This window comes from Chlorocebus sabaeus, chromosome 10 (assembly GCF_047675955.1).
Source record: "Chlorocebus sabaeus isolate Y175 chromosome 10, mChlSab1.0.hap1, whole genome shotgun sequence".
In the NCBI taxonomy this organism is placed as follows: Eukaryota; Metazoa; Chordata; class Mammalia; order Primates; family Cercopithecidae; genus Chlorocebus; species Chlorocebus sabaeus.
In genome coordinates, this window is record NC_132913.1 from 117,760,803 (window position 1) to 117,788,781 (window position 27,979).

The following is a 27,979-nucleotide window of genomic DNA, read 5'->3' on the forward strand; positions in this document are numbered from 1 at the left end:
CTGGCATGAGATGGTATCTCATTGTAGTTTTGATTTGCATTTCTCTGATGATCAGTGATGTTGAGTTTTTTTTCCATATGTTTGTTGGCCATGTAAATGTCTTCTTTTGAGAAGTGTCTGTTCATATCCTTTGCCCACTTTTTGATGGGGTTGTTTTATTTTCTTGTAAACAGGTTTACGTTCCTTGTAAATTCTGGATATTAAACCTTTGTCAGATGGGTGAATTGCAAAATTTTTCTCACATTCTGTAGGTTGCCTGTTCACTCTAATGCTAGTTTCTTTTGCTGTGCAGAAGCTCTTTAGTTTAATCAGATCCCATTTGTCAATTTTGGCTTTTCTTGCAATTGCTTTTAGCGTTTTTGTCATGAAGACTTTGCCGACACCTATGTCTTGAATGGTATTGCCTTGGTTTTATTCTAGGATTTTTATGGTTTTGAGTTTTACATTTACATCTTTAATTCATCTTGAGTTAATTTTTGTATAAGGTGTGAGGAAGGGGTGCAGTTTCAATTTTCTGCATATGGCTAGCCTGTTTTCCCAGCATTATTTATTAAATGGGGAATCCTTTTGCCATTGCTTGTTTTTTTCAGGTTTGTTGAAGATCAGATGGTTGTAGATGTGTGGTGTTATTTCTGAGGTCTCTGTTCTGCTCCATTGGTCTAAATGTCTGCTTTGGTACCAGTACCATGCTGTTTTGGTTACTGTAGCCTTGTCATATAGTTTGAAGTCAGGCAGTGTGCTGCCTCCAGCTTTGTTCTTTTTCCTTAGGATTGTCTTGGCTATATGGAATCTTCTTTGATTCCATATTGAATTTAAAACAGTTTTTTCTAATTCTGTGATGAATGTAGAGACAACATTCCAGAATCTCTGGGACACAGCTAAAGCAGTGTTAAGAGGGAAACTTATAGTACTAAATGCCCGTGTCAGAAAGCTAGAAAGATCTCAAATTGACACCCTAACATCACAATTAAAAGAGCTAGAGGCTGGGTATGGTGGCTTACACCTGTAATCCCAGCACTTTGGGAGGCCAAGGCAGGTGGATCACCTGAGGTTGGGAGTTCGAGACCCACCTGACCAATATGGAGAAACCCCATCTCTACTAAAAATACAAAATTAGCCAGGTGTGGTGGCGCATGCCTGTAATCCCAGCTACTCAGGAGCTTGTGGCAGGAGAATCTCTTGAACCCAGGAGGTGGAGGCTGCAGTGAGCTGAGATTGTGCCATTGCACTCCAGCCTGGACAACAAGAGTGAAACTCCATTAAAAAAAAAAAAAAAAAAGAAAGAAAGAGCTAGAGAGGCAAGAGCAAACTAATCCAAAAGTCAGCAGAAAGCAAGAAATAGCTAAGATCAGAGAAGAACTGAAGGAGACAGAGACATGAAAAACTCCCCTCAAAAAATCAATGAATCCAGGAGCTGGTTTTTTGAAAAAATTAACAAAATAGACCATTAGCCAGATTAATAAAGAAGAAGAGAGAGAAGAATCAAATAGACACAATAAGAATGATAAAGGGGATATAATCACTGGTCCCACAGAAATACAAACTACCATCAGAGAATACTATAAATACCTCTACACAAATAAACTAGAAAATCTAGAAGAAATGGATACATTTCTGGACTCATACACCCTACCACGACTACACCAGGAAGAAGTTGAATCCCTGAATAGACCAATAACAGCTCTGAAATTGAGGCAGTACTTAATAGCCTACCAAGCAAAAAAAGCCCAGGACCAGACAGATTCACAGCTGAAATTTTGTTTCTTATTCTGTAACTAACACGGTTTGTGCCCTGGAGCAGACACATGCATTCAGGCATGCAAGCAAAAAAAAAAAAAAAAAAAAATTCTACCAGAAATACAAAGAGGAGCTGGTACCATTCCTTCTGAAACTATTACAAACAAATGAAAAGGAGGGACTCCTCCTTAACTCATTTTATGAAGCCAGCATCATTCTGATACCAAAACTGGGAAGAGACAAAAAAAAGAAAATTTCAGGGCAATATCCGTGATGAACATCAATACAAAAGTCCTCAATAAAATACTGGCAAGCCGAATCCAGCAGCACATCAAAAAACTTATCCACCTTGATCAAGTCAGTTTCATCTCTGGGATGCAAGACTGCTTCAATATATGCAAATCAATAAACGTAATCCATCACACAAAGAGAATCAAAGATAAAAACCACATAATTATCTTGATAGATGCAGAAAAGACCTTTGATAAAATTCAACATCCCTTCATGTTAAAAACCCTCAATAAACTAGGTATTGATGGAACATATTTTAAAATAATAAGAGCTATTTATGACAAACCCATAGCCATATCATATTGAATGGGTAAGAGCTGGAAGCATTCCCTTTCAAAACCAGTACAAGACAAGGATGCCCTCTCTCACCACTCCTATTCAACATAGTATTAGAAGTTCTGGCCAGGGTAATCAGGCAAGAGAAAGATATAAAGAGTATTCAAACAGGAAGAGAGAAAGTCAAGTTGTCTCTGTTTGCAGATGACATAATTATATATTTAGAAAACCCCATCATCTCAGCCCAAAAACTTCTTGAACTGGTAAGTAACTTCAGCAAAGTGTCAGGATACAAAAATAAAAGTGTAAGAATTACAAGCATTCCTTTACACCAACAAAAGGCAAGCAGAGAGCCAAATCATGATGAACTCCCATTAACAATTACCACAAATAGAATAAAATAGCTAGGAATATAGCTAACAGAGGATATGAAGGACTTCTTCAAGAAGAACTACAAACCACTGCTCAAGGAAATAAGAGAGGACACAAATGGAAAAAAATTCCATCTTCATGGATAAGAAGAATCAATATCTTGAAAATGGCCATACTGCCCAAAGTAATTTATAGATTCAATGTTATTCCCATCAAACTATAATTTCAATTTATAAAAACTTACTGAGACTTGTTTTGTGGCCTATCATATGGTTTGTCTTGGAGAACGTTCCACGTGCTGATGAGAAGAATGTAATCTTCTGTAAATATTCATTAGGTCTATTTGTTCTAGAGTATAGTTTACATCTATTGTTTCTTTGTTGACTTTCTGTCTCAATGATCTCTCTGGTCCTGACAGCAGAATATTGAAGTTCCCCACTATTATTGTGTTGTTGTCTATCTCTTTTCTTAGGTCTAGTGGCAAATGTCTTATGAATCTGGGAACTCCAGTGTTAGCTACATATAAATTTAGGATTGTAATATCTTCCTGTTGGATTGATCCTTTTATCATTATATAATGACCTTCTTTTTTTTTTTTTTTTTTTTTTTTTTACTGTTGCTTTAAAGTCTGTTTTATCTAAGAAAAGCTACTCCTGTTTGCTTTGGTTTCCATTTGCATGGAATATCTTTTTTCACCCTTATATCTTGAATTTATATGGGTCCTTATGTGTTAAGTGAGTCTCTTGAAGATAGCAGATACTCGGTTTGTGATTTTGTATCCATTCTGCCAATCTGTATCTTTTAAGTGGAGCATTTAGGCCCATTTATGTTGAACATTAATATCAAGATGTGAGGTACTGTTTCAGTCATCATGTTAATTGTTACCTACACACTCTGTTTTCTTCATTGTGTTATTTATAGACCTTGTGAATTTTATGCTTTCCAGAGTTTGTATTTTGGTGCATATCAATCTTTTGTTTCAAGATTTAGAACTCCTTTTGGCATTTCTTATAAAGCTGGTCTGGCAGTGACAAATTCTCTCAGCATTTGTTTGTCTAAACATGACTTTATTTCTCCTTCATTCATAAAACTTAGTTTTACCAGACACAAAATTCTTGGCTAAGAGTTATTTATTCTGTTTAAGGAGACTAAAGATAAGACTCCAATCCCTTCTAGCTTGTAAGGTTTCTGCTGAGGAAGTATATATCTTTCATCCTTGCAAATAGTAAAGATTTCCCTGACTATTACATCAATAGGTTTCAGGCAGAGGGAAGATGCTGGCTAGAACTGAGAAGCCATGTTCAGTTGAGGCCATTTTGGCAAGCTTAGACAAAATCTTGAAGCACAGTATTTGTTGGGAGCAAAGAGGAATTTGTAAACTCCAAAAATTACCTGTACCTATCAAAAGAAAACTTTGGAGGTCTGAATGTCAAGTTTTCCTATAAGTCATTGGTAGTAAACACTCAGAAAATGACAGAGAGTATGTTTCCTCCAGCCTAGGGAGGCAGTGGGGTGGGGAACCAGGAAGAAGAGGCCAGGGAGGAGAAGGCCAAGCAGGCAGATATCACTTTCCTTCCAGGCCAAACCACAAGATTGAGGGATGCTGGGAACAAGCAGAAAAATTAGAGGGATTTCCAAAGCAGTGAGCCTCATGTCCTAATTCATGTTTGGCAGCTGGGACAAGATCCCTTCCCAGGCTGGCTCCCATAAAGGCACAGAATCCAAGAGAATCCCCACTGACTGGCATATCTCAGGCCCTTTGTAAATAATTTTGAGTAAAAGAACAAAGAAAAAGGGGTCAGGTGCAGTGGCTCCCATCTGTATCCCAGAACTTTGGGAGGCTAGGGCAAAAGGATCACTTGAGGCCAGGATTTCAAGACCAGCCTGGGCAACATAGCAAGACCTGGTCTCTACAAAAAATTTACAAAATAAATTTAAAAAAACAAGAAGGGAAAAAGTAAGGAATAGAGAAAGGGAAGAGGGAGAGAATACAGTGGAGAAAAAGAAAAGTGGGATGAAGCAGAGTAACCAGAAAAATGAAACTTTTTTGTTTCTTATTCTGCAAGTAATGTAGTTTGTGCACTGGAATAGAAACATGCATGTAGACATGCAAGCAAGCATGGGTTGGCTGAGGTAGTTCTGAACACTCTATGACTCCAAATCTAATCCCAGTTTGGAACCGAAAGTCTGAATCTTGCTTGGGGATTTAGGTTTCTTGTGCCTATTCTTCTGGGCTCTGACCCTAGACAGGAAACAATCCTAATCTCAAAATTGTCTGATGTCTCGTGTCCACCTCAACCCCATTCCCTCCCTATGATAAGAGAAAAGAAGGCTAGGTATAAACCAAGTCGGTGTTAGGTTCTCTCTTCCTTTGTGGGGGAGTCTACTGATGGGGTGGCCTAGGGAACAAGGTTGGGGCTGGCTGTGCTCCAGGCACAACTGAGTGGCCATGTGGCTGGAGAGGAGGTCATGCCAGCTGGTCAGGTGAAGGCCTTGATAAACACCAAGGGAGTAACCACTTCACTTTTCTTGCTTACCTCTTGGGTGTTTTTTTTTCTGTTTTCTTTTTGAACTTGACTGGCCATATTCTTTTCTCCTTTCTTCTAAAAAAGAAAAAAGTCCCACATCTTTTATGGCTTCAAATATTGATCTACAAATCTGCAATGTCAATACTTCCTTAAGTAATTTTTTTCCTGTTTTCCCATCACTTTGAGAATGCAAGAAAACCATGTGACCTATGTGAAAAAAGTACACCATTTTACCTGGAAATTGAATTTGGGGATTGAATGAAGATGGATCAGAAATATGCTAGAGAACTAACATTTAAAATATGTCATTAAAAATTTTTTGGGGGGACAGAATCTTGTTCTGTTATGCAGGCTGGAGTGCAGTGGCATAATCTCAGCTCACTCTCATCTCCGCTTCCTGGGTTCAAGTGATTCTCACACCTCAGCCTCCTGAGTAGCTGGCATAACAGGTATGCACCCCCAGGCTAATTTTTGTATTTTTAATAGAGACGGGGTTTCACTGTGTTGGCCAGGCTGGTCTTGAACTCCTGGCCTCAAGTGATCCTCCTGCCTCAGCCTCCCAAAGTGCTGGGATTACAGGCATGAGCCACTGTGCTGAGCCAGCAACATCATTCTAATGGTTACAGTATACTGCTTTTAGAAAAGTCCAGGAACTTTTCTATGTTGAAAAAAAGTTAAATCATGATTTTAAAAAGCATAAGGCTTTTTCTGGCTTGGATGTCTTTTATGGCCTAGAATGGAGTAATAACAGTAAGGTAACATCGATCCACACCACAGAGACCAAATAGTTTCTTCTTTATGCTTATGCCCTGTCCTGGGAGATTTTCCCAAAGATAGTTTATTTCTGTTATCCATAGGATCTTGGAAGTAATGAGGAAGTAATTTTTGAATAAGCAGTTTTCTATTTTGGGCCATAGTGAATTGACATAGGTTTGACAGTATTCTTTCTGCCCCTTCCTTTCTATGGAGAATGATGGCTCCTGAAAAGAGTTCCTGGGGACCAGGACGTTAATCCTGTGGCAGCCAGCCCTTACCCAGGGGATCTTGAAAAAACCCACTAATCCTTTCCATGTCTCAATTTCCTCATCTGTTAAATTGGAATAAGTCATTCAATCTTCTCCAAGGGTGGTTGTGAGAATAAAATAAAATTATCTATGAGAAAAGTTGAAATACTACTATATAAGCCAGTGCAATATAGGAGAAACTGTTAAAAATGATCATTTAGATTTTAAGGTGGTAAAATTTAATCAATTTTCCTGACAACAATTAGGTATTTGTTGTTTGAAAATCACATTTGTCATGTGAGAGTTCTGTGATTTTTGTGACAATGACCACATCACCAGCAAACAGAAGAATATCCAGCTGTTTTCTCCCCTCTAAGGATAGTGGTATCGACTTACTCCAGAAATGTGAATAATGGTAGTGATGGTGAGGGGTGAATTAACAGGCACAATTTTACCAGCATGTGCCCACAACTCCACCAGTTACACAAGCCCAGTCATAGTGTTACGTGTGTGTTTGTAATGAGTTTTTCACTTCTCAATTTTCCCAGAAAGGTCACATGAGAAATACGGAGATTGGAATTCTAGCTTGATCCAGGGGTTGGATCAAGCTGTACTTTGGACAAGCTGTACTCTCAGTACAGTACCAGGAATATACTTAGGACACTCATTCTCAGTAATGTTGATACTGATGCCAAGAGCAGAAAAACTCATTCTTGAGTGTTGAGAAAAATCTTATAAAGTGCAGATATACACACATACATATGGATACATTACATATAAAGGACATACATTTGTAGTAGTAAAATATCATGGGAAGGGTCTTGATTAAGAAAAAAAAATCCAGAAGCGCTTTCTAGCACAGTGATAATGAAAAAAAAGTTAAGAAATATTGCCTTAGTGTAAAACAGCTCTGAATTTAGATTCCTGGTGACTGTACTCTGAGACTAGTGATCTCCAAGTTTTACCTTGTGTGACCCTTGATGGTGTGCTAGGCGTCCTCTGGGACCTCTTTCCTTCATTCATTTTTGAAGTGTCATCAGTGATCTCTGGAAAACAAAAGATCTTAGTAAATGCCCCTTGGGAAGCTCTATGGAGAATCTCCCAGAGACACAGGAAGGCCCTTGCACACTTTGAAGTTGAGTGTCCTGGAGGCTCCAGGTCTTACCCTCCTAAGAATGTATCTACCAAGAGATTTGGTGCCGCTCATGACACTGTGCCTGTCTGCCACTCAGGGGAGGAGCAGACCACAGTTGGTTAGCCGTGGTTACTCTACCAATGAAGACATCCACAATGGGGTAGAGCTATCTGAACCCTTTGGCCAGAGTCTCTCAAAGTAAGGTCTGTGAGACCCTAGAAGGTCCCTCAAACCTTTTCAGAAAATTTGCAAGGTCAGAATTATTTTCATAATAAGATGTTCTCCACCTTTTTCACTATTTCAACCTTTGTACAGATTGAGCAAGAGCAATGGCAGATAAAACTGCCAGTGCCTTAGGACACATCAAAGCAGTGTCCCCAAACCTCAGCAGGAATCACTGCATCCTTCATTGCCACCTGCTCACTGTACCAAAAAATAAAAATAAAAGCAAGATTCACTTGAGAGTGTTCGTGGTAAGCCAGTAAAAATTATTAATTTTATTAAATTTCTACCCTTGAGTACATATCTTACATCTTAATATTCTATGTGAAAACCTGAAGAGCACATATAAAGCATTTCTATTGCATCCTGAAGTACCACAGTGGCCTCAAGAAAACACTTGTGTGATTGAGTTACAAGCTCATTGTATAATTCCAAATGTACATTTTCCAAACGGCTGTACTATTATGAAATCTTGCATTAGTAGAAGGTCCATTCAAAATGCAAGATGGATTAATGTATTTTATTGTAACAGAGTATGAAGTTAATTGATATGGTTTCAAATTTTACATTACAACTAATGTTTAAGAAACTATCACTTGTTGAGTGTTGGTGTAGTATTAAAGACGAATATCCACAGATATCTCAAAGACTATTAAATTACTTCACCCTTTTAAACTAGATATCTGTGTGAGGCCAGATTTTCTTTCTATCCTTCAATCAAGGCAACATATTACAAATGAATGCAGAAACAGTTATAGGGATCCAGCTGTCTTTTTATAAAGCTCACTCACAATCAAAGATATTTGCACAAACATAAAATGATGTCACTCTTTTCACTAACTTTTTTTGGTTTTAGAAAATATATTTATTTTTCATAAAATGATTTAACAGGCAATTGGTTTATTATTGTTACTTTTACATTAATTAATATTTTAAAATTATTAGTTTTAATTTCTAATAAGGTACACGTAGATAGATATAAACAACATGAACAGAAGCTCTTTAGGGTCCTCAATAATTTTTGAGAGCATAAAGGAGTCCTGAGACCAAAAAATTTGACAGCTGCTGCCCCAGGCCACAGCTGCCCTGTGAACATGTCTGTTTCTTCCACAAAAACTTTTCAGATGCAAGAGATGCTTGCTTTCTTTGTCTCTCTTGTCATATCCTATCCTCATTCTCTGTACTTTTTCCTCTTTCTATTGACTTTACGTATCTACTTAACCCTGTACCTGCTTCAGGACAGACCCTCCCACACTGAGCCATTCAAATGGCAGATTCCATCATCAGTCTTACCCTCTGATCTGGAGTTTCGGGCACATTCAGCTCTCGCCTTTTGGACCCTTGTCACTACCGTGGAGTTCCAAGTTGAGTCATCTTTCTTTTGGGGAACCTGATCCACCACTTTGAGCTTCTTTTGGATTCCATGTCTAGGTGAGGCTGCATCTGACCAAATAATGACTTGTTAGTAGTTTCAATTGGGGTCTTCAGCGAGCCCCCTACTGTCCCAGTCAGTGACTTCCTTTCTCATGCTCCCAACTCCCACCCTTTCCGATCTCTGTACTCCTGTACTTCACTTTTTTCCTGCGATTTCTCTATAATTATATCCTTCCTCCTCTTCTTCTTCTTCTTTTTTTTTTTGAGACAGAGTCTCACACTGTCACTCAGGCTGGAGTGCAGTGGCGCGATCTTGGCTCACAGCATGCTCCGCCTCCCAGGTTCATGCCATTCTCCTGCCTCAGCCTCCCAAGTAGCTGGGACTACATGTGCCCACCACCACGCTTGGCTAATTTTTTGTGTTTTTAGTAGAGATGGGGTTTCACCGTGTTAGCCAGGATGGTCTCAATCTCCTGAGCTCGTGATTCGCCCACCTTGGCCTCCCAAAGTCCTGGGATTACAGGCATGAGCCACCGCGCCCGGCCTATATCCTTCTTCTTACATGTACCTTTCTTTGTTTCCCCAAATTACCATCTGCTTTCACTCCTGGTATGACCTGTTGCAATCAACTAGATAAATCTCCAGAAATCCTAGAGCTTATTTCCTGATTTTCGTTGTGTTGACCACACCACAAGGTGGCCACACAGTCTGGTCTAGGTGGAGAGGAAGTGTCTTGCAAAGCACCTCTCCAGGTTCCCCAGGGCCCGTGTATGGTACAGGAGATTTCCAAAAGTTTCTAGGTGCCTTCAGTGGGCAAAGTGCAAGGTATTAAAAAACCTGAGAGGCAAGGACCCTGCCAAGAAGGCGGCTACCATGAGCGAGAGATGGAAGGTGAGGCTGAGACCCAGAGGAGGTGCAATGCCAGAGGATGCAGAGGTGAGTTTGCTTCGTTGTGGAAAGAGAACACAATTTTCACTGGCTGCTGACTTTAGAAGCTGATCCCACAGGATGCCCACTGTCCTGTTGAACAAGAACGTTTCTCTGCAGGTTAGAAAGGACACAGACTATGCAGCCACCCCTCCCACATGCAAGTACCGTGATAGCCACAGGCCACTTCCGGAGGAAAAGGCATGGGTGAACCCTTAAGACGAGGCGGAACCGGAAGCCCAGCGGGACGCAGGGCTGGCGGGAAGTTCAAACATGGAAATTACTGAAAATTTATCCAGAAGGGGTGGGGCAGCCTGATAGAGCCTAAAACTTGCCTTTCATTGTCAAGTTTAGGTTTTTTCTCTGCATAACTAAAGGAGTGTTTCAGAGATGAGAACACTTACAGAAAATACGAGAGTGTTGTATGTATATTTTCAGCACTACTATGTATTTTTTTCTCTTACAATTTTGAAACATCTTTTTATGTGTTTTATTTTTTAAAAAATAAAGCTGATTAAATGTAAAATAATATGACTCTTAAAAATATCTCTGTTGGGCTGCGGGCAGGGAGGAATGGAGAGTTGTTTAATGGGTACAGGGTTTTAGTTTTACAAGATAAAAGAGTCCTGGAGATGGATGGTGGCGATGGTTGCACAACATTGCGAATGTATTTTAATACCATTGAACTATGCACCTAAAAATGGTTGAGATGATAAATTTTATGTCATACGTATTTTACCCTAATAAAATATTGGAAAATTGGAAAAAAGAAAATTTAAAGCACATCATCTGTCACATTTAAAATAAAATGGTTCCTTTAAAAAACCTGAAAAAATTCATTTAAATACCATATGAAGAAAGGTAAATCTGGAAGAGACTGGCATCCCTTTGGTAGCTTGGCAGAGAGGTGTCAAAAGGTCAGAGGTACCTCAACAGAACTGACCCTCTGACACCATCCCCCAACTCCAGAGGTTTCTCCTCTCTAACAAAGTCACTTCTCTGACCAGGGAGTGTTCATAATTGTATGGTTGCATAGACATTCCCTATCTCCCTAATCCTATAATGTGTAGAGCACTGTGGCAGTGGGCATCTCAGTACTGGGCTGTTGGACATGGGGTGTGCAGACTACCTATGTCTGCCCTAAATGTGGGATAATAAGTATTTGGAGAATTGTATTGGAAATTTCCCTCCAATAACTTTTAGTTTGTGTCTACACCACATGGTGCCCATAGTGTCTATGACCCCTTTTCATAACACAATAATAAATTCATAAACTATCCTTTGTCAGATCATTACTCAAATTTGGGGTTACAGAAAATATGGTTTCTTTCATTTGTTTTTCATTTAAAAAATAATAGCTCATTTGTGCCAGGACATTACCATCTAGCCTAGAAGAGACACATTATATAAGTAATTACAATAGAGTATTTGGAATCTTCCAAAAGAGCCAGTGCTGGGTACTGTAGAAACTGTGGGATCAGCTTGGCTAATTTAGGGGTCAGAGTACGCATTCCTAAGATGGACATAAGCCAACACCACTGATGAAAAGGAGATAACTAAACATTTATGGAGAGTAGTGTAGGTTCAGAATATAGCATCCAAAAAGAATAGCACATGCCAAGGATCAAAGGGGAGAGAAATGAAATGAGAGGAAATGAAAGCTCAGAGTGGTTGACTGGAGTTTTGAGTGGAAAGAGATATATTAATAGTTAGAGGGCAAGGCATGGGTTAGACTGGAGAGAGCTTTAACAATCACATTAAGTGAACACTACCCTAAGGGCAATATGAGACCATGGACAAGATTTAAGCATGGAAATAAACTAATCAGATTTTAATGTAGAAAAGAAGAGGGTGAACCAATAGACCTTGTCAATATGCTAATAGAGTTCAGTTAGTCATGGATGACTAAGGTTTTTGCTTGGCGCCTGGGTAGATTAAGTTCCTCATTTCAAGTTAAATAAACCACAAAAGGCTCCCAAGGGCCTGTAAAACCCTACATAATCTGATTCTTGTCTACTTTTTCACTTTCTACCACCTTCTTTCTTCATCATTGCCAACAACACTGGTCGTTCCTCTCTGCCTCAGGTTCTTTGCACTTTTGAGTCCCTCTGCCGGGACTATCCAATCCAAAGTGACTCCCATCCCAAACTGCAAGTCACTATTGTAACCGTATCCATTATTTTCTTCCATCCTGCATCACTACTTGAAATTATCTTGTTTATGTGCTTTCTAGTTTACATTCTTTCTCTCCCCCAGCCAGGATGTATAAGCTCCATGAGTTTCTCCTTTCTTTTTTGCTCACTTTCTTGCTTTCTCTCTTTAAAATAAAAACTGTCTTCAGCTTTCAGAATAGGTATATACAGTTAGTGCTCATTGCATATTTGTTGAATAAATGTCTGAATGGTACTTAGAAGACTAGGTTTTTGGTGAAGAAGATGCATTTAATTTCAGGTATATTGAGACTGTAGTGTCAATGGGAGACTTGCAAACAAAGATGCCCAGTGTGCAGCAGGCTATGTGTTTCTTGAAGAGAAACCTGAGTTGAAGATGTAGACTTGGGAGCCATCAGTGTAAAGGTGGTAATTGAAGTTGTGAGAGTGTTTGACAAAGCTCAGGAGTGTGAGTTGAATAACCTGACTAGTTTACACTAAACCAAGGAGGCCCATAGAGAACACACACAACATGGTGAGAGGGCATTGACTAGTAAGTAGAATGGGGGAGAAAGCAGCTTGTTTCCCCTTCCTGCCCAGGAAGGTCACTTACTTTTCATAGAATGGAATCATTTCTGTAAAGTATCTTAAAAGGACACCAGCCCTGTGATTTTGGACACTGGGATCATATTAAGGGTAAACTAAGTCAAGGAAAAGGAGCTTTAAGCCACTGGCTTAGGTTGCCATCTATTGCTTTGTTTCCCTTTATAGCTAGAGTTGTCTACATATGTTATCACCTCCCGTTCATTATGCTCCCCATACAACTGGCTCCTGCCTCCATCACCAAAATTTTTCTTAAATTTTCCAGTGATTCTTTCTGACCAAACTCAAGGCCCTCTTCTCTGAATTTATCTTAGTCTTTCAGTATAGTCAGCCATTCCCTCTTGGCTTGCTAATATGTTCTTTCTTGGTGCTCCTCTGTCTTCACTGGTCTCATTCCCTCAGTCTGCCTTGCTAGATTCCTCTTCCACTGGGATTTCTGAGAGCAGGGCTAGGTCTGTAGTTCTCTTTTCTTCTCCCATAGATCAGAATATCTTTATTTTACTGATAACTCATAAATATAAATATATATATTTATATTTTTATATATATCAGGTCCAGATATATATACATATATATCTGGATGCAGATGATATATATCTGCAGATGATACATATATATATATGTATACACACACTCATATATATATATGGACCAGACTTTTTCCATGAGTGCCAAATTGCCATATTTGTGGAGAATATAACTTCCTGATTTCTCAGTGTTCCTGTAAAAAGCCCTAACCCCCGAGACACGGAAATGTATACAATATAAATATAGGAGATACTTGCTTTCACTTCCACAGAAACATTGTACTCTTCACATACCACGAGAATTAGAGCTATAGCTCTTTTTCTAGTTAATTGCTCTGATCTAAAGGGATAATAAAACTTCTCTTATCTCCTGAGATGTCCAGATGGGTTTACCCAGGACTAGCTTCCTAGGTTAAATCCTAAAGTGCCAGGACAACTGCAGTGGTCTTTCCCTAGGTATCTATATATCACAAGGGATAAAGCCCCGAACTTGGAGATATCTTTAGGTCGTAAAAGTCAGCAACACCTGGAGTTTCTCTGGCCTTTGGAAAGATGCATTTAAATTCCAAAGGTTAGGATGGGGACCTTGGGAATCAGGATCTTTTCCATTGTATCTCAAAGCAGCAAAGTTTTTTCTTCTCCTTTCAGGAGGAGAGGATGATGGCTGTCCCTCTCATGTATCTAAACAGAAAATCCATCATTTCTACATCCCTTATATATGAGTTATAGTCTATTTTGAATAGAAAGATTCCATTAGCTCTCTTAGCACTGCCTTTGGTTTGTGTATGGGAGACAGACACTGCAGTGTTGCTCTGGCTGATGAGCTGGTTGTGAATATCAGTAAAGAATTGTTTTCCCTGGCCCAAATACCTTGTGTTCCTGCAACACTCATATATATATATATATATATATATATATATATATATATATATATGGACATACCAATGCAAGTGGAGTAACATCTCAGACCCTTTACAGTTCTTGACAAAACACACGTCTATGCACAGCTGCAAAGATGGCCAGCAGAAACCTCTAAAGGAACAGGTCAAATATTGAACTCTAAAAGTTATCCCCCCAGTATATTTACATCTTCCCTCAGCAATGGGAATTAGCACTTACTCATTTAAGCCAGAAATTGAAGAATGGGCCTTGATTTTTCTCTCTTTCTCATCTGTAGCTAATATTTCAAATCCTGTCAACAATACCTGCAAAACTGATCTTGAATTGGCACTCTTTTCTGCATCTCCACTGTCAGATCTGAATCCAAACCACTAAGAACTCTCATGGCACCTGCCCCAAAATGGCTGTCCTGTCTCCATTCTTTCCCAGCTCCAACTCATTCTTTACACTGTAGCAAAATTGAGCTTGGATTGTGTCACTTCACTGACTAAATCTCTTCAGTGGCTTCCCATTGCATTTAGAATAAAATTCAACCCTCCACAGCTTGACCTGTAAGCCCTGCATGAGCTGTTTCCAGCCTCCAGCTTTCTCTTCTACTCTCATCTTACCTCTTGGGAGGCTTTTTTTCTTATGTCTCCTTTTTGGAGTTGACCAGACATATCTTTTTCTTTTCTTTCCTAAAAAGAAAGGATAATGTTTTATAGTTACAAACATTGATCTCCCAATCTTATATGTCAGTGATATTCAGCTTTTACTTTTGGCCTTCAAACCACATTGCTAGGAGGTCACTGGTGACCTTAGGTGATGCTATTTCAGGGAATAATAGGGGAAGATGGACTCTAAAATGACAGAGGAAACGGAGAAATGAAGAAATGGAGACAGGAAGTTTAGGTAACTCACTTCTAGAAGTTTGGTTGTGAAATGAAAGAGAGCTATGGAAGTAGTTGAAGTGAGATGAGAATCAAGATAAAGCATTTTTTAATGAGCTATGATACATGTAATTATTGTCTGAATGCAGATTCTTGTGTGAGAAATACTGCTGTAAGGAATACTTGAGAGAGAAGGGATCATGGATTCTACAAGATGAGGTGGAAGGATTGTCTTACAAGAGAAGGAGGGAACTCAGAGAGGAAGAAGAAAGATATAGTTAGGGTTTGTAGGGCTAGCAGCACAAATAAGGGGATTCTCATCTGATATCTGCTTATGGTGCAGGAGGGAAAGTCATTGATTGACCAAAAGCAGGAGGTGAGGGGGTCAGAGGTTTGAAAAATAGAGCTTGAGGTTTGAAAGCATTATTGCAGGAAGTAGCATTGTCACACAGTAAGGAGAGATGATTTGTGCTGGAACCATGAAGACCAGCGAGTGTACTCTGCCTTGCTGTGGAACTCTCTCCAGCACTGCTGGCTTTCAGATGCAGTGTACAGGAAGTCAGATGCAGTGTACAGGAAGTCAGATGCAGTGTACAGGAAGTAGGTAAGTAGGGTCTTCCAAGACTTGCCAGAGAGTTCCAGGAAAAGGCAGAGAGGAAAGGCAGGTTTAAGATAATGGCAATAGGTTACTGAAATGATGACTCTTGGACTGTGAATTAGTGTCAATGTTAAAAAGCTGGGCAGCAAAGAAAAGCAGATGATGGCTTGGAAGGAGGAAAGGCCAGTGGACTGGTGATCCAAATGAGGTTGAAGGACAACTTTAGAGGAAATAATAAATAAATAAGAACAGAAAAACATGTTTTTGATTCTTTTTGGTTTGTTTGTTAGAATTGGACTGGGAAAAAGAGTGATCAGAAGTTGAATGATAGCTACAGAAGGAGAAAAGCTCAAGGATAGGTATCAAAAAAGGAATTCTGAAATTAACTGTTGGGAAATCGAGCCAGATTTGAATGATGATAGGGTCTATAGGTTGCCTTTGGATATGGGAGGCCAAGAATTGGTGGAGGAAAAAGTCATGGAAAATGAGAAGATGAAGGATTTGAGGGGCCAGAGTATTGGATAACAGAGTTGTCTGTTATCCATGTGTACCCTGAAGGCATCTAGGATGATGCTGTGACTTGAAATGACAGAAAAACAACCTTTGAAAGGATTATTAGGGAAATTATTGGATGATATTGATGATGAGTGAGCAAACATTTTAATTGAATGGTTAAGCCTCAAAGGAGAGGATCAGGGAGGCAGGGGCTGGATGGGGTCAGTAGGCAGCAAAGGATGGACATCTAACCTGCCTCTCACCATGAGGTGTGAGTGATGGATGGCAGAGAATGCCCAGCCATGTCTTAAGAGGAAGTGGGTTCCTCTCTGGGGAACCAACTTTCAGTTAAAGACGGAAGTGCAATTAACACAGAAGTTGTGAATATAGGAGATTGATTTTTTTCAGAAAAGGAAATTCCAATGGCATATTTCAATATCCCCAAATGCCTTCTGGTTTCCTGATAATTTTCATAAAGGCCTTTCTGGAAGATGCAGTGAATGGAAATAGCAGAAACAAACTGCGTGTGGCATCAGGACTGTGGTCACATAGTGGTGCTCTTGACAAGACACAGAAAAACAGAAAGCAACTCAGAATTCACCCTTCTGACCTCTACAGGAGAAATGCTTTCCTTACCTTTCTTGTATGAAGGTGTGCTGGACACCTCCTGGGGCTTTTCTGGGTCATTTGGTTCTGGAGAATCATCTCTTATCTCTGACAAAAGAAATATAAGTCACTTCAGAGCTCAGATCCAGTGAAGAGAAAGTGCTGAGGGAAGTCAATGGAAGAACTAGAAAAGTAGAAAGTACATGCAGCCCAGGGCTGGGAAGCTGCTAGCCCTAAGAATTCCCTGGCTCTGTCTTGATTTTTACTAACTTGTGGTTATTGTTACCTGCGTGACCATCACAGGGAACTAGGGCATAACTGCCCCACAGCAGAGGCTCAGTCTGATCCTTTTAGAGAGATTATCTTATGGATGGGAGAGAAGTGAGTGAAGAGGGTACAATGAATGGAAATTGCAGAAATAAACTGTGCTGGGTATCATGACTCTAGTCACATAGTTGCTGCTCCCAGCAGCCCTTGCTCAAGGAATGAAGCTGAGAGTGGAAAGTGGTGACATTGAAATCTGATGTCCACGATGGAGGGGAATGTCTTTGCTGTATGAAAAATACATCTTACTGCTTTGATGTCTATGTATGGATATTCTTTAACTGCTCTATCTGTGGTTATTTTATTTGGAGAAATAGCAAAGAAGGCTCAGTGCCTTATATATTTCTGTATACAAGGATTGCTTGAAGAAAGCAGGAGCAAGCTTGTGCTTGCTAGCACCTGTTAACAGCAAAGATATATAAAGCTCTGCTAGTTTTTGCTGCACAAAGAAAGACAGGACTTGAAGCCATTACAAATAAAGGCCCATCTCACATAAAGCTGTCACCTTTTTCTTTACACACTGCTATGAGATTGGTCTCAAATGCTGGCCTGCATAGGAATAGGTGACTGAGGCAGGTGGCAAGCAGTCATTAGACCTTTGGAATAATTTACTACCTTTCAAATTATATTAGTAATATCAACTCTTAAACTCCAGATGATATAGAAATGACCAGGGTTGAAAGTGAAGATTCCCCACCATCAGGTTGGGGCTTGGAAGGAGGACCATCCATGTCTGCTGCACCAGTTCACTATTAGGGCCACACAGTGTTTTTATTCATTTGCTTTGCATTTTGACAGAGCAGTTTTGAGCACTGCTTTATTGAAGAGGCTCAGAAGAGTGGCTCCGTCAAACAGTCCAGCCTGACTCAGTTCCCTGTGCTTTCCCCTGGGGTTCCTGCCACAACCCCTTGTGGCAGGTGAATGCTTCCCTTTCAGGCACTTTGTGGTATTTGGAGTCCAAGCCTACAGGTACTGGCGGGGCTCTGTCCATCATCGTCTGTGGCCCTATCCAAGTCTACCTTTTCGAGACTTTGCCCTCCCCCAGGGAGTCTTTATCCATTCAGAGGTCAGATCTCCTGCCTGTTCAAGCTCCCAAGTGCTGGGTGAACTGGAAGCTGGGCCAAGATTGAGAGGTGGGAGGAGAGCCCCCTCCCTAGAAGATCTGAATGACCTTTCTTCTCGGTAGACACAGAAACAAAGGCAAGCTTTTAGGTTGACTAAACCAGATTACCTGGCATAGAGCCCAACGGAGAGTGGGGCATCTCTTGGGGGTCTTCTTTATCTTTTATTTGGGAGATTAGGCTGTCGCTGGCCACTGAACGGAGGAAGAAAAAGTTTCAGATCTTAGGAACAGCAAGCAGGGACCAGAATGAGGAGGAAAGAGAATGCTCTATTCCAACAAGTAAAAATGACAGGGTAACTGAGCAACCAAGGCCCAGGGAAGGATGGGATGGAGTGGGAAAGTAAGCAACCATTCACTCTCAATTAGCCACTTGTTCTTCCATTGCTGTTAGCTTCCTGATTATGTTAACCTTTTTGGATGGTAGGTATTAGAGGAGTGGATGAAATATTATTTGGATCGAAGAGGAGCCCTCTTCTCAGTACTGGAGAGCTTGGGATCCATGATATCTTTTTTGACAATGCCCAATATCATACCATTCTTTTATTTAATGTAATCAAACTCCATTGTGACAATGGTTTGGGGAGGGCAAGTGATACAATTTTAGAAGCTAAATATCAGGTCTAGTAGACCTGTAGACATTTTATCATCTTTTCCAGTAATTTTGATCATTGCTCTTGGAATCCAAACCATATAAAAATGAAGAATGTTGAAACTCAAAGGCCCCCATAATCAGGTGGGGGTGAGGAATCAGCTAAGGGTCACTAGTGTGAGTGTTACACAGGTTACTTGTCAATTCAGAATGGTGTTTTTGTTGTTGGTTTGTTTTGCATTACTGCATTGGTGAATTGGCCCCTTCTGTTTTTTTTCCTTTGTCACGCCCAGTTCCTTTTCCCATGGTTCCCACCATAGCCTCTTGGTTGGCAGATGCATGTTCTCCCTTAACAGCCACGTTGAGCTAAGCTGTATCAGCCCCAGTTGGTATTACCTGGCACAGTGCTAGCGAGGAGGCTGGGCATCTCTTCTGAGTCGTCTTCCTCATTCATTTTGGATGTTAACTCATCATTGGTCACTGAAGGAGGAAAGGAAATTATTACAGATTACAGGGACTGGATGTCAGGGAGGAGAGTGAATGTTAAAAGTGCCTGGAACAGATAGAGCATCAAGGCACAAGGGCAGTGGGTTGGAATGTCACAGGTGTGGGAAGCAGGTTTTCTAGACTCTAGGTCTTACCCACTCTCCGGCAGTGCTCATAGTCCCTCTTGAAAAGGGTTGTGTATAGGTAGGTGGTTGCAAGAGAAGAACTAGGACAATACAAGTCAAGACACTGGGATTGGAGGCAACATGGCACAGGCACCTTAGGCTGAGGATATATGGGTGTTGGATGGGATCTGCTTCTTACCTGGAGTGCTTCTTCCTTCCTGGACGAGTCCAGGGAGAGGCAGGACAGGGTCAGATGGGCTGGGCGACTCACTCAGGATCTCATCGCTTTGCTGTGAGGATGTTCCAGGCTCACTGACTCTTGGCGCACCGGGTGAAGAGCTTGGTTGAGGCAGTTGTGGTGGGGGCAGCGCCAGTGGTGTATGGAGGGAGCTTCCTTCTGCTAGGCCAGTTGGGGCTTCAAGTAGGATTGGTGTGTCTCTGCTCTGCTGTTCATAGGAAGCGCCAACTGGGATTGGTGAAGAGACACACATCAGTACCCTGGAGACTCAGAATTACTTGGGGAAGGGGATTTCTTAATTCATGCCTTCCAATAGGATGGGGCCATGGAGTTATTCATTGTTCATCCCCCCAGGTGCAGAGAACTGATTCATTGTCATCATTATCCATTTGTGGCCCCTATTTTATTTATCTGGTTTGGGCATTGAGTGCCACGATAACTGCATCTAAGCCCCGATCTAATACCAAAATGGTTTCACACAGAAAAGTTGAGTTTGGGTTTGTATGCAGGGATTTAATTTTCTTTAATCTTGGTGTCATATGATTTAGTCAATAATGAACATGCTATAGTTTTAAAAGAGGTCTCTGTTTTAATAAATAAACAGATCACACTTCCCCAAAGCAAATAAGAGAAAACAAAAATTCCTCAGCAGGGTGTATGAGGACATTTATATTCTGGTTTCTGCTCATTTCTGCAGAGTCAGCTTCTGCGGCTTCTATTGTACCCTGTGATCTGGTCACACCGAGCTTTCTCTCCCATCCACAATACCCCAGACCCTTGGCTTTCCACATGCTATTCCCTTGCATGGCTAGTGCTGGGTTTCTCTTAAGATTCTTTTCCATAATTTATTTCAGAAGTAAAATGGTCTCAACCAGTGAATGGAAAAAGGAAAGGAACTTCAAATTTTGGAAAGGGATCCAGAACAAAATCATCAAGTTGAAGATCCTAGAAGATGACTGAAGCTCAGCCAGGTTAGGGGCACATCAGTGTGTGGGTCTCCATGGCTTTCAGGTGTTCTTAGCACAGCCTTTAAGGCCATGCCTCTCCTAATGTTGTCCGTATGCGCCAGGACAGTGGGCCCTACCTGGAGGTAGACTTGCCCCTTTCACTGTTCCTTTAGCTCAAGAAATCATCGCCCCCTTTAGGGGGAAGCCTTTTGATGGTGAAGTGTCAGAGAGCAAAGGAGGAACTGTCAACAATGGTGATTCCACTAATGAAAATATCACAATCCAATGTGAGCTGGTGGTCCTTTGCTTGTTGTTCTGAGGTAAGTGAACATATGATTTGGCCAGTGTTTTACTTCCAACCTAAAATGACTTTACTGCCTGCTCTCTTTCCCTGGCTGCTTTCTTCCCAGCTCTGCCACTGTTCTTTTTCCTGCTCCTTTATTTATCCAATCTCTTTTCTTTCTCCATGTACTTCATGCTCCATTCTTTCTCAGACCCTCTCTTTCTGCAGCTACATCTGCGGTTCCCTCCCTTTCTCCGTAGCTACTTTTCTTCCCTTCTCTAGCTTTACAATCTGCCTTCCAGCTGTCCCTGTCTGGACTAGTGGTTAAAATCTTGGGCCCTGGTATTGGGAGACCCAAGTAGGACTCTTGCTCTGCTTCTTAACTGACAAGTAATTGTGGGAAAATTACCTCTGGGCTTTAATTTCTCTGTCAGTCAAATGGGGATAAGAATGACTTCAAAGGGTTGTTTTAAAGATGACATGAGATAATCAAACAAAGTGTTTGCGATAATGCACCATAAAAAGATACTTAGTATTATCCATCCTTACTCATTTTTCTTCCTCCCTGACTCTCCTTGTCCTTCCACTAGACCTGATCTCTGTAACTTTGCATTTCTGTCACTTTATGCATTCCCTATAGATTGTCAAGTATGCCAAATTCTATGATTTTTTCCAAGTTCATAGCACACGTAAGAAATGTTTATGTGCTCTAGAAATTCATTTTAGAGAGCTGGAATCAGCTTTAGCAAGGGGCTGCTCCTGCAGCTGTGCCAATGAGAGAATATGATCCATTCCTCCCCAGAGAGAAAGTGGGGGATTAATATGCATATTCCACAGGGCTAGAAGTAAACCCCGACTTTTCCCATAGCAACTTTTTAAATGCAAAAAGGACTTGAGAAATCTCATTACCACATTTGAAGCTTCTGTAAATCGTCACCAGATTGGGATATTCATGCAGGTTAATTTGACTGAACAATGTCACCAGAAGAGACAGGTTAAAAGTCCTCTCCAGTTGGGTAAGAATGTTGTGCACCACTCTGGATACAGGGACCAAATTTCTACAGGCTTCCAGAGATTCCTTAAAAAATGGAGTGAAGGTTTTTATAAACGACTATAAAATCAAATGGGAAGTTATACATTTATGATTTTCTAAGTTTTAAGAAAGCTACCTTACTCTTTTAAGAAGAAATTTAACATAAAATATATAGTCATAGTCACATTCTCTAAGGTAGAGTGGTCACAATTTTACCATGCTTATTTTTGAAACTTTACACATATTTGGATGACTATCAACAAAAATAAATAATTTAGCTTTCTTAAGGTAAGTCTATATTCTGAATCCAACTTTCAGGCACATTTGAGACGAGAGAGAAATTTGAAGGAAGGAAAGTGGAATTAAAGGATGCTACTATGTAATTGACTCTTTAATGCTCTGGGCAGGATGCTTCAGCAGTTGTTCTAGTGATGGTCACAGAGGCAATTCTGCTGGTTGCTTGTTAGCCTCTGCTCAGTCTCTCTGTGTCTTTCAAACTTGAAATGACCCAAATAGATTCCAGCCACAGAGAAGTCTCCCTGAGAATTTTCCTTACTGAGAGGATGGACAAAAGGAGAAATATGGCAAGAGAGAACTGATTGCAAATACTTATTGAACATCTACTAGGCTCAGTCAGCAAGTCTTTGGGTACACAGCACTGAATAAGACCAACATAGAGCTGCCTATATTTGGGGGGCGGGGTAGGCACTGTCAGGTGGAGAAGATGGGCATTAATAAACACAAATACCTATTTACAATTGAGAGTAGCGTTATGGAGGGAAAGCATGGATTGCTATGGAACTGAATAACTAAGGGGTCTTAATGAGATGAGCGGGCCAAGGAGATGTCTCTGAGGAGTGCTCTCTGGGCTGTGATCTGAAGAGGAAGTTGGGGCCAACCAGACTGAGACTAGGGAAGATTGCTGGCACTTCCCCGAGTCTAGGGCTCAATCAATGCTTTAAAAACCAAAATTGTATAAAAATAGGTCCACTTTATCCACATAGCATATCTTCCAGTGCCTGCCTGTCTCACATCAGAATGCACTGTGAGCAATATAAGCTGTTATAAATTGGAATGATGCCTGTAGTGAGTTGAATGGTGCCCCCTCAGCCAAGATATATCCATCCAGAATCTGTGAATGCGAACTTACTTGGAAAAAGTGTCTTTGCAGTTGTAATTAAGTTAAGGGTTTTGAGATAAAATCATCTTTGATTAGGGTGACCCTAAATCCAAGTGTCCTCAGAAGATTAGGTTGAAGACTCAAAAGAGAGGTGATGTAGAGATGAAAACAGATTAGAGTGATGCGTCTACAAGGCAAGGAACACCAAGGATTTCCAGCAGCCACCAGAAGCTAGGAGATAGGCAGGGATCGGATTCTCCTCAGGGCCTCTAGAAGGAATCAACCTTGTCAACACCTTGATTTTGGACTTCTGGCCTCCACAACTGAGAGAATATATTTCTGTTGTTTTAAGCTACCTAGTTTGTAGTCATTGTTACAGCAATGACACCCTAGAAACCAATATAGCCCTATGACACCCTCTCTCCTAACCACCCCCACCTTCTGTGATAATGAACACGCCTGGGCTGGGCCTTCCAAACTCTGGAAGCCCTGGTGGTTTGTGGTTTGAGACCTTAATAATCAGGCATGTTTGGTGGGGGCTGGGCTGCCATGGAAGGGTTCAACACGACTCACCATGTACATTGTCTTAGTGATGATGGAGTTGTCTAGGAGGCCTTCAAAGAAGGGAAATGGCTTGTGTATGGCATAGGCGATCCTCAGCTTCTGGTGCATGAAGTGCTGAAAAAGAGCCTCTTCCATGGCTCTTGTCATGGTGAACATCCTATGGAAAGAGGCATGATGAAAAATAGAAGCAAAGGCCAGGCACGGTGGATCATGCCTGTAATCCCAACACTTTGGGAGGCTGAGGTGGGCGGATCACCTGAGGTCAAGAGATTGAGACCATCCTGGTCAATATGGTGAAGCCTGTCTCTACTAAAAATACAAAAATTAACTCGGAGTGGTGGCGTGGGCCTGTAGTCCCAGCTACTTGGGAGGCTGATGCAGGAGAATCGCTTGAACCCAGGAGGCGGAGGTTGCAGTGAGCCAAGATTGTGCCACTGTACGCCAGCCTGGGTGACAGAGCGAGACTCCATCTAAAAAAAAAAAAAAAAAAAAAAAATAGAAGCAAAGACCTTGAGGAATGCGGGGAGCTTCTCTCTGCATTAAATGGGCAGATCTAAAGGTAGGCATTCTGGTCCCAAAGGCATCCTTAGTACCTGCAAAGCAATGTCTGCCTAAAAGGCTCATGGGTATAGGAAACAATGACAATTCCCAGCAACAATGGAGGCTGAGAGTGACTGAAATATAATGACAGAATCCCAAGGCGCTGCAGGTAAACATAAGGAAGATATTAAAAGTAGCTAATATTTATAGAGTGTTTCCTGTGTGCCAGACTTTGTTCTAAGGGTTTCATATGCACTAACTTATCTGATCTTCATAAAACCCTTGTGAGATGGCTCCTATGGCTGCACCTGTTTACACTGTTGAGGACACTGAGACATAGAAAGGTTTAATAACTTGCCCCAGGGTTGCACAACTCGAGAGTGAAAGAGCTGGGAGTAAATCCCGATTCCAGGCTTAGAGTCCTAACTATGTGTTCCATGGCCACATTGATCTGGGTTATACAAGAGGACCCGGGCTGCAGCTGAAGCCATTAACTAGCAATGCTCATGCAACAGGGACCACCCTAAAATGGGTAGAGTCCGGCTGGAAACCTGATAATATTTAGAAACTTTAATAAACCACTCCCAATCTTCAACACAAATGGGCCAAGCATAAATAAAAGCATGAGGGCTGAGAAAGGCATACTTAGTAAAAGTGACTTAACTGACATGTTCAGTGCCACCATTTCATGTCTCAGACATGTGCCTTTTCCCATGACCATGCGGCACTTATTAAAGATTGGCCATTTATGGACCATGAGGAGATATCAATAAGTTATAATGGGAAGAAAATTTATAAATGACATTCTTGACAAATTGTCAAGTAAAGGAAAAGCACTCACAAAACATTCAATCAACTTGAGGGTTTTTAACAAACAGAACAAACATGGATTCCATTTTTCCAATTTCATTTTGTGTTGAACAGAAAACCAAATTGTAATTAACAACTGTTTCCAGAGATTTAATCCCAGTGGCAGATTAAGCACCATAGTCTCTTTCTCCTCATTCCCCAATTTTTTTAACTTGGCAGAAAAAAGTACTCATGAAAAGAATAATCTGCAGTAGCCCTGGAAAACAAGAAAAGACGCCATTGAGAATCTGTGGTGGTGAAGAAGTCTTGGAAGATAGAGAACAGATAGGAGAGAAATCTACTATCCACAATATGCCTAGGGGAAGGAGATAGTGCAAAGATCAGTGCAAAGTCAGAGAAAGTCAGAATAAACATATACTAAGAAGAGGAAGGGGTCTTGGGGGCTCCTTTTAAAACAATTCATTATACAGCAGCGCTCAGAACAGGAAGTCTGGAGCTTCCTCATTCTTCGTCTGTCATGAGTCCCAAAGATGAAAGGGAGGCACAGAGAGGTTTAGTAAGTCACACAAGGTATTCAGTGGCAAAGCAGAGCTTGTCTGACTCTAAAATCCTGTTTCTCTCTATGCAAGACACTATATCTCATATATGACTGTTCAGATTTTTATTATGTAAAGAGATTTTGCAAACGAATAAGCAAAAGACAAACATCCAACTAGAAAATAAAAAAGCAAAATACATGAACAAAGAGTGATAAAAGAATAAGCCAAATGTGCAATGAATATACGATAAGCATGTTAACTAGCTGGTAGAAAGTATAAATGAAGGCTAGGCATGGTAGCTCATGCCTGTAATCCCAGCATTTTGGGAGGTTGAGGTGGGAGGATCACCTGAGGTCAGGAGTTCGAGACCAGCCTGGCCAACATGGTGAAACCCTGTCTCTACTAAAAATACAAAAATTAGCTGGGCGTGGTGGTGCACACCTGTAGTCCCAGCTACTCAGGAGGCTGAGGCAGAAGGTTGACCCCAGGAGGCGGAGGTTGCAGTGATCTGAGATGGTGCCATTGCACTCCAGCCTGGGCAACAGAGCGAGACTCCGTCTCAAAACAACAACAACAAAGCGTAAATGAAGACAATTTGATAACATATTTGTCTATCAAATTGGCCAAGATAGAAAATAATAGCAATAATCTCAGACACTGTGAGTGGGAAGGTCAACAGGTCCAAATGTTCTGGAGGCTGATTCAGTAATCAGTGTCCAATGCCCTGAAACATGGGCCCCTTTGAATTTCCACTTCTAATAATTTATTTCAAGGAAATAATCATGAGTGTGTTTAGAGAAAATATATAAAAAGTTCACGATACACTAGAGAGGAAATTAAATGTACTCTCATTTTTTCTTTTCCACCAGCTTCCCAAATACCTCTAGTCATTTACACAACGGATAACAGATGAGCCGCCTATTGCCGGCAGTGTAGGATCAGAGCTTAGGTGAGGATAGAGGGCAAATCTCGTTTCCATTCACAGTAACAGGCTGGACTCTATGGCGAAAAAAAGAGGTGTCAGTGTTCCCTCCATGTGCCCCCTTTTAACAGTCTCCTAATAAGTACCACGTGCTTGAGCTCTGACAGACCCTCAGAGTTTAAATAAGTGAACTCCACCCTGCAGCTGCTGCCGGGAAGTTAACTGCAGTCGCCTCTGCAGTCGCCAAGGGCGAAGAATAAAGCAGCAAAGACAGAAACTCACCTGGACTTTGAGTTTGTCGTTCCTGCCCCTTTCCAGGAGCTGAGCCGGGGATCACTCCTCGAAGATTGGGAGAGTTACAGGGAGATGGTAGCAGGCAAAACAGGAAGTCCGTGCTTTGACAAACGCAGTAAGGGGCCGGGCTTCAGAGAAAAGAAAAGTGAAAGTTTTCAGAGTTTGCCAAGCAGGAAGCTGAAGGCAGGTCAGTGCCTGCAGCCTCTCTCCGCCTCCTCATGGGCGCTTGTGAGGCTCCCAGGACGTCTTGGCAGTTGGGGTTTGGGGGAGGGCGTACTGCCAGCTGGGATCAGCCCAGAGAGAGGCGTATGGGAGGAGGAGGCATAGGGGTCCAGCCCCAGCGGCAGTGGGAATGGGGAACTCAGCGTCCAACTGCTTCCCTACCCACATCTATTTTCCCATGACTTGTCCTCATTCTGTACATTTTAGGTTGATGAAAATGTTCTCAAATTGGATTGTGGTGATGTTTACGTAACTGAATAAATTCACTGGAATTTATCCAGTGTGTTATCAAACTAACAGCACACACAAAAAAGAGAATGTGCCAGAAATGCCTAGAATTTGTCAGGATAAGATTATTACATGAAGAAATTGAAATGCAAGGGAACCTGCACATGAACTGGAATTGTGCAGAGGCAGGCAGACCTCCAGGCAGAAAAATGGCTGAGAGCTGGGCAGGTAGTTGGGTGCCGGGAGTCTGAAGCAGAGCTGGGGCCTGCTGATTCCAGAGCAGCAACTCAAGGGCTGGCAGGGACACCCCTTCTCGTGCCCCCTTTAAAGATCCCTAATATACATTGACATGTGGGGCCTATGAAAAATCCTTAACTATTGGCCAGGCACAGTGGCTCATGCCTATAATCCCAGCACTTTAGGAGCCCAAGATGGGAGGATTGCTTGAGCCTAGCAGTTTGAGACCAGCCTGGGCAACATAGTGAGACCCCATCTCTATAAAAAATAAAAAAATAAAAAATTAACTGAGTGTGGTGGCATGTACCTTGTAGTCCTAGTTACTGAGGAGGCTGAGGCTGGAGGCTTGTTTGAGCCCAGGAGTTCAAGGCCACGCAGAGCTATGATTGCACCACTGCACTATAGAAATCTATGTAACTTTGGGCCAGGCATGGTGGCTCACGCCTGTAATCCCAGCACTTTGGGAGGCTAAGGCGGGCAGATCACGAGGTCAGGAGTTTGAGACCATTATGGCCAACACAGTGAAACCACATCTCTACTAAAAATACAAAAACTAGCTGGATGTGGTGGCGTGAGCCTGTAATCCCAGCTACTTGGGAGGCTGAGGTAGGAGAATCGCTTGAACCCAGGAAGTTGAGGTTGCAGTGAGCTGAGATTGCACCACTGCACTCCAGCCTGAGTGACACAGCAAGACTCCATCTTGGGAAAAAAGAAAAGAAATCTATGTAAGTTTGATTAAAT

At 41.4% G+C, this 27,979-nt stretch overlaps 1 protein-coding gene across 10 annotated transcripts in view; it reads right to left on the reverse strand.

Annotated features, from left to right (window-relative positions):
- Nucleotides 1–26,645, reverse strand: part of LOC103218031 (sp110 nuclear body protein) — a 41,027-nt gene extending 14,382 nt beyond the window's left edge. For 2 of the 10 annotated variants that reach the window (XM_073020129.1, XM_073020123.1), the window contains exons 1-11: nt 26,540–26,645; nt 23,456–23,603; nt 21,639–21,807; nt 19,461–19,727; nt 19,047–19,130; nt 18,170–18,253; nt 16,645–16,722; nt 14,655–14,723; nt 8,859–9,008; nt 7,174–7,254; nt 5,214–5,276 (exon numbers count right to left, since the gene is read on the reverse strand). In XM_073020129.1, the coding sequence (XP_072876230.1) occupies nt 5,214–5,276; nt 7,174–7,254; nt 8,859–9,008; nt 14,655–14,723; nt 16,645–16,722; nt 18,170–18,253; nt 19,047–19,130; nt 19,461–19,727; nt 21,639–21,807; nt 23,456–23,602 (1,192 nt within the window). In that variant the 5' untranslated portion in view covers nt 23,603; nt 26,540–26,645. Of the gene's footprint in view, nt 1–5,213; nt 5,304–7,173; nt 7,255–8,858; nt 9,009–14,654; nt 14,724–16,644; nt 16,723–18,169; nt 18,254–19,046; nt 19,131–19,460; nt 19,728–21,638; nt 21,808–23,455; nt 23,604–26,216; nt 26,335–26,539 lie in introns of all 10 variants that reach the window. The other 8 variants (XM_073020128.1, XM_073020122.1, XM_073020127.1 and 5 more) reach the window with 6 other exon arrangements.
- Between the last annotated feature and the right edge of the window lie 1,334 nt (nt 26,646–27,979).